Source organism: Octopus bimaculoides, chromosome 16 (assembly GCF_001194135.2).
Source record: "Octopus bimaculoides isolate UCB-OBI-ISO-001 chromosome 16, ASM119413v2, whole genome shotgun sequence".
NCBI lineage: Eukaryota > Metazoa > Mollusca > Cephalopoda > Octopoda > Octopodidae > Octopus > Octopus bimaculoides.
Window position 1 is genome coordinate 37,146,562 of NC_068996.1, and position 6,211 is coordinate 37,152,772.

General features: G+C 40.6%; 1 protein-coding gene across 5 annotated transcripts in view; it reads right to left on the reverse strand.

The window, feature by feature from the left end:
* Positions 1 to 4,438: 4,438 nt before the first annotated feature.
* LOC106877090 (zinc finger protein 28) overlaps positions 4,439 to 6,211 on the reverse strand; it is a 15,483-nt gene continuing 13,710 nt past the window's right edge. For all 5 annotated transcript variants that reach the window (XM_014925882.2, XM_014925884.2, XM_014925883.2 and 2 more), the window contains one exon: positions 4,439 to 5,497. In XM_014925882.2, the coding sequence (XP_014781368.1) occupies positions 4,500 to 5,497 (998 nt within the window). In that variant the 3' untranslated portion in view covers positions 4,439 to 4,499. The remainder of the gene's footprint in view (positions 5,498 to 6,211) is intronic.

Below are 6,211 nucleotides of genomic sequence, written 5' to 3' on the forward strand. Positions count from 1 at the left end.
ATTTCCAAAGGTCTTGGTCACTAGCCATTGCCTCGGTGAGGCCCAATGTTTGAAGGTCGTGCTTCACCATCTCATCCCAGGTCTTCCTGGGTCTACTTCTACAGGTTCCCTGAACTGCAAGGGTGTGACACTTTTTCACACAGCTGTCCTCATCCACTCACACCACATGACCATACCATCACAGTTGCCTCTCTTGCACACCACATCTGATGCTTCTTAAGACCAACTTTTCTCTCAGAGTGCTTACACTCTGTCGTATATGCACACTGACATTACACATCCATTGGAGCATACTGGCTTCATTCCTTGCAAGCTAACACATGTCCTCAGCAGTCACAGCCCATGTTTCACTGCCAGGTAGCATGGCTGTTTGTACACATGCATCATACAGTCTACCTTTTACTCTGAGCGAGAGGCCCTTTGTCACCAGCAAAGGTAGGAGGTCTTTGAACTTTGCCCAGGCTAATCTTATTTTAGCAGCTACGCTTTCAGAGCACCCACTCCCGCTACTGACTTGGTCACCTAGGTAACAGAAGCTATCAACTACTTCTAGTTTTTCTCCCTGGAATGTAACAGTTGTTCTCTGCACATTTCCAGTGTTTATTCCTCCTGAGCATCTGCCACATACAAAAACTATCTTTCCAGTTAGCTTTCCTTTGATATTGCTGCACCTGTGTCCATAGCTTACACTGGGAACGTCTAATAGAGTTTCTACCTACACCTTTTCTACAGATCAAGCAGGGCCATCTACCTGAAGGGATTTGTAGTTTGTCTACCTTCCTAATTAAGACTTTGGTTTTAGCTAGGTTGACTCTAAGGCCCTTTGATTCTAATCCTTGCTTCCACATGTGAAACTTCTCTAGTTCTGATAGTGACTCAGCAATAAGAGCAAGGTCATCAGCATAGAGGAGCCCGCAGGGGCATCCTGTCTTGAATTCCTCTGTTATTGCTTGGAGGACTATGATAAATAGGAGGGGGCTGAGGACTGAACCTTGGTGGACCCCTATCTCAACCCGGAATTCTTCACTGTACTCGTTGCCAACCCTCACCTTACTGACGGTGTCCCTGTACATGGCTTGTACAGCTCTCACTAACCATTCATCTATCCCTAGTTTCCTCATTGACCACCAGATAAAAGATCAGGGGACCCTGTCAAAGACTTTCTCCATTTCAACGAAAGCCAGGTACAGCGGTTTATCTTTGGCTAGGTATTTCTCCTGCAGCTGTCTTACCAGAAATATAGCATCAGTGGTGTTTTTCCCTGGTACGAACCCAAACTGCATCTTATCTAAACTGACCCTCTCCATGACTTTCATTACCTGGTCCAACAACTTGATACCTCTGTAATTATTTGTGTCTAAAGCGTCACCTTTACCTTTGTAGCAGTTGACTATGGTGCTGCTACACCAGTCATTGGGAATGACTCCTTCGTGTATAACCTGATTAACTATACAGGTGACTAGGCTATAACAGACACCGCCAGATATTTTGAGCATCTCTGCGGTGATTCCTGATGGGCCGGGGGGCTTTCCCCGTCTTCGTACCCTTAATTGCTTTATCTACCAAGGTACTGTCAATTCAGATAGCTGGTCCTTCTGTTGGGTCGACATTTGGCAGACTCTCTTTCTCCCATTCATTCTCTTTATTGAGCAACCTTTCAGAGTGGCATCTCCAAACCTCTCTCTTTGCAACCTTGTTGAATGTAAGTGAACCATCATCCATGCGGACATATTTCTCTCCTATGACATCATGATTCTCTCTCACACACTGTCTTGCAACAAGAAATACCTCTAGTCTTTGGTCCTCACAATGCAGAACATTGACAAATTTTTTCTTATCTGCTTCCCCTCTGGCTAAATAAACTTGTTTCCTAGCCTCCCTTCTGGCAGTCTGATACAATTCCTTGCTACCACCGTTCTTCCAGTCCTTCCAAGCCCGTTTCTTTTGTCTAATAGCCCTGTCAACAACATTGTTCCACCACCACGTTACCTTGGGTCGAGAGGGGACTTCCACAGATCTGGTCAGTAGCCCTCATCAGGTTGTCCCGTAGAAACTTCCAGTTGTCTTCTACATCATATGATACTATATCCCCTTCTATTTCGTCAAAGGCTTTGAGTAATATGTCTCTACATCTCTGTCCATTTGCAAGATCTTTAAGCTTCCAGACCCTTCTCCTCCATGCTGGTCATCTTCTGGGTATCCATTTAGCCCTGATCCTGAAGTCGCTAACTACTAGTCTAGGTTTCGGCATTTATAAGCAGCCATCTTTCCTTTTTTCTGGCAAGGATGTAGTCAATTTGGCAAGTGTGTCTGCCAGAACAGTAGGTGAGACAAGGTGACTGGCAGGTTTCCTGAAGTTAGAAACCATAAGATTATTTGCATCACAGAACTCCAGCAGCCTGGTTCCCTCCTCACTACAGGAACCAAAACCATAGCCTCTATGTACCCCATGGAAGCCCTCTGCATGTTGTCCAACATATCCATTGAAGTCACCAGCTACAAAGAGATGGTCTCTGTCATTCGTCAATGAGGTAGTCTGCAAGAGGGTGTCATAGAATCAGTCTTTCTGTCCATCAGGTAGCCCCGGCTGAGGGGCATAGGCCTAGATAATGGTTGCTAACCCATGATGTAGCACTAATCTAATCTTAAGTATTCTATTGCATACTCTGACTACCTCGATTACCTTATCCACCCATTTCTCCACAAGAAGTATACCCATGCCCCCAACCCCATCAGTATTCCCTGCCCAGAAAATCTTGTACCTGTGTTCTTTGCCTGTGAGGAACCTAGCAGAACCTCCTCTCCATCTTACTTCTTGGAGGCAGCAGATATCGACACATCTAAAATTGTATTATGACTATTTATTGATCTTGTTTTGAACTAATCAAGTATATCTTGTACCATCAAGATTTTGTTGATGTGAAAGTATATTTTTTGAATGCAATTGTACTGTGTGAGAGAACCAATCGAGTTGGTTTGAACATAAAACAGGTAGAATATTTCAGCCGGATATGACTAGTTTAAATACTAAAGGGTTAAAACAAGTTAGGGCCGACAACAGGAAGGACATCCAGTTATAGAAAATCTGTTTCAACAAATGACAACCAATACATGACAAGTGGAGAAAGTACTGTGAGTTGTTGAGTTGTTGGTAGAAGATACTTATAATAGAGATGGATAAAAACAGGATCTATAAAGTAATAGTAAGATTAAATCTGAAAGCAGTGACCTCACACATGCATATATAGGATGGTGTGGAAAATAACTGAATTGAGGAAGAGTTGGCTGTGTGGTAAGAAGCTTGCTTCCCAACCATATGGTTACGAGTTCAGTCCCACTGTGTGGCACCCACCTTAGGCAAGTGTCTTCTACTACAGACCTGGGCCGACCAAAACCCTTGTGAGTAGATTTAGTAGACAGAAACTGAAAAAGCCCATCATATATATATACACACACACACACACAAATCATCATTTTAGCATCCATTTTCTCATGCTTGAATGAATCAGAGGAAAGATGTTGAGGCAGATTTTCTATAACTGGATGTCTTTCCTGTCATCAGTTCTGACTTTTTTGAAGAAAGTAAATACATCCCACAAAGCAAGATGGCAAGCTGGTAGAATCATTAGCATGCCAGGTAAAATGCTTAGCGATATTTCATCCATCTTCCCTGTTCTTAGATCAAATTCCACCAAAGTCAACTTTACCTTTTGTCATTTCAGGATTGATAAAATAAGTACCAGTTGAGCACTAGGGTCGATGTAATCGATTTAACCTCTTCCCTGAAATGGCTGGCCTTGTGCCAAAGTTTGAAATCAATATTAAAGACACCAATCTGGCAGAATATTAGCAACATTTCATCCATTCATACGTTCTGAGTCCAAATTCTGCCAAGGCCAACTTTGCATTTCATCCTTTCGGAGTTGACAACATAGGTACCAGTTGAATATTGGGGTTGATGTAATCAACTTAACCCTCCACCACCACTCCGAAGTTGTTGGCCTTGAGCCAAAATTTGAAAGTAATACATCCCCAGAACTAGACATGTTTACACAAGATTGGAAACAAAAGTACATTGATTATAAGATTGGTAGTTACACCTGTTGCATAATGTCAAGACAAAGATACACATATGCACAAGACTTTGGTTGGCTGGGAGCTATAGCAGAAAACACTTGCTCAATGTGCCCCACAATGAGATTTGAGCCCAGCATCATTGGTCAGGAAGCAAACTTTCAATGACAGGACTGTACCAAATGATAATAAAATGGTGCTAACGAAGAAGATGGCAATGATATTTTTTTCCACTGATTAAACAATCACAATACAGAGATATCTTAATCATATTCCAATCTTAATAACTCTGATAATCAGCATCTCAAATTCTCCACAAGATCAAATATTTTTGCAACAGATACAGTTAACAAATGTGGCAGGATTATGAAATTATATCATTTTATATGAAAGTTAATTCAAAATAAGGTAATAATTAATAAAAGTTATTGTTTTTGAAGAACAGGAGACAAATCTGAAGTGTTTTCTATGATCTGGATAACCATTCCACCATCCAGAAGAGACGTAGCTGTTTGAGAGAGAGGAGAAGAAAAACAGGTGTGAGAGTCAAAGATGGCTTTGTCATCAATAACATAGCTACACTCTTGACACATATAATACTGTTTCTCGTCAAAATTTTCATTAGTGATGTCCATTGTCTCCACATAGATCTCATTAACCTCTTGTAGTTTATTTTCAATATTTCCACTATTGTCTGTACTATAATTTACAATCTCTTTCTCTGCTCCTGCTCCATGATGAGATCGCATATGTGATTTTAATGAAGACTTGTAACGAGTAGAACAATCACAAGACGAGCACTTGTAGGCTTTCGCATCACTATGGGAAAGCATATGAGACTTTAAGGAACGTGCCTCGCGGAATGATGAGCCACATGTATGGCAAAGGTTAGGACGATTTTCTGAATGTTTTGCAAGATGTGACCTAAGGTTACTTTTGTCATTAGTAGCAAAATTGCAAACTTGACAAATGAATGGTTTCAATCCAGAATGTTTAAGAACATGCTCTTTAAGGTTTTTCTTCCATGCAGTCCGAAAATCACAAAGATCACATTTGTAGCATCTTTCCCCAGTGTGAATTCTTAGATGATGTTCCAAATCCCGTGGTGATCCTGTCCGATAATCACATTGTAGGCAACAAAGTGGCTTTGATGGATTACTGCTGCATTTGTGGTCGCGTACCTCTTCAGAAGATTTAAAACCAAGTTGGCACAGTGAACAACGGTGAGGGCGTCGCACCATCCTGCATGCAAAATCTTGATGGAATTTCAATGTCAACATAGTTGCAAATGTCTTAAAGCAGTCTTTACACTGGTTTGGTTTCACTTCTTTCCCTAATTTATGAAGTTGCTTTTCATGGCGCTGCAAATGATGAGGGTGAAAAAAAGCAGCAGAACAATAACTGCATTTGTAATGGCGTTCCTCTGAAAAACATAAAAAAAGAAAAAGAAAGAAATTAAAGAATTTGTCAGTTTACTGTTCAAAGAAACTTGAAATAAGTGTTTTTTTACAAATACACCAAAAATTATTACAAAGAGAAAGAATTTATTACATGTGTTTAAATTTCAAAACAGAAATAGCAGAAAATGATATTAATGGGATGGAACTGAAGTCATAATATGTTGAATTATGGAATATCTAATTTAGGAACATCCATAATAATAAACTAATCTCCATAAACCCTAAAGTATTAATAATATGAGTTACATAGTTAGTAATACTGATTTCAGATTTTAGCACAAGGCCAGCAGGTTTAGGGGAGGGCACCAGTTGCTTACATCAACCTCAGTGTTCAACAGGTACTTATTTTATCAACCCCAGAAGGATGAAAGGTAAAGTCGATCTCAGCAGAATTTAAACTCAGAACATGAAGATGGACTAAATGCTGCCAAGCATTTTGCCCAGTGTGCTAACAATTCTGCCAGATTGCAGCCTCATAGTTGGTAATGAGTGGTGGACTACTTTGTGACGACATCAAAACAGTTCATTTCATTATTACATTTGTTGTTGTTGTTGTTGTTGTTAAGGCGGCGAGCTGGCAGAATCATCCATCTTCATGTTCTGACTTCAAATTCTGCTGAGGTTGACTTTGCCTTTTGTCCTTTCAGGGTCAATAAATTAAGGACAAGTGAGACACT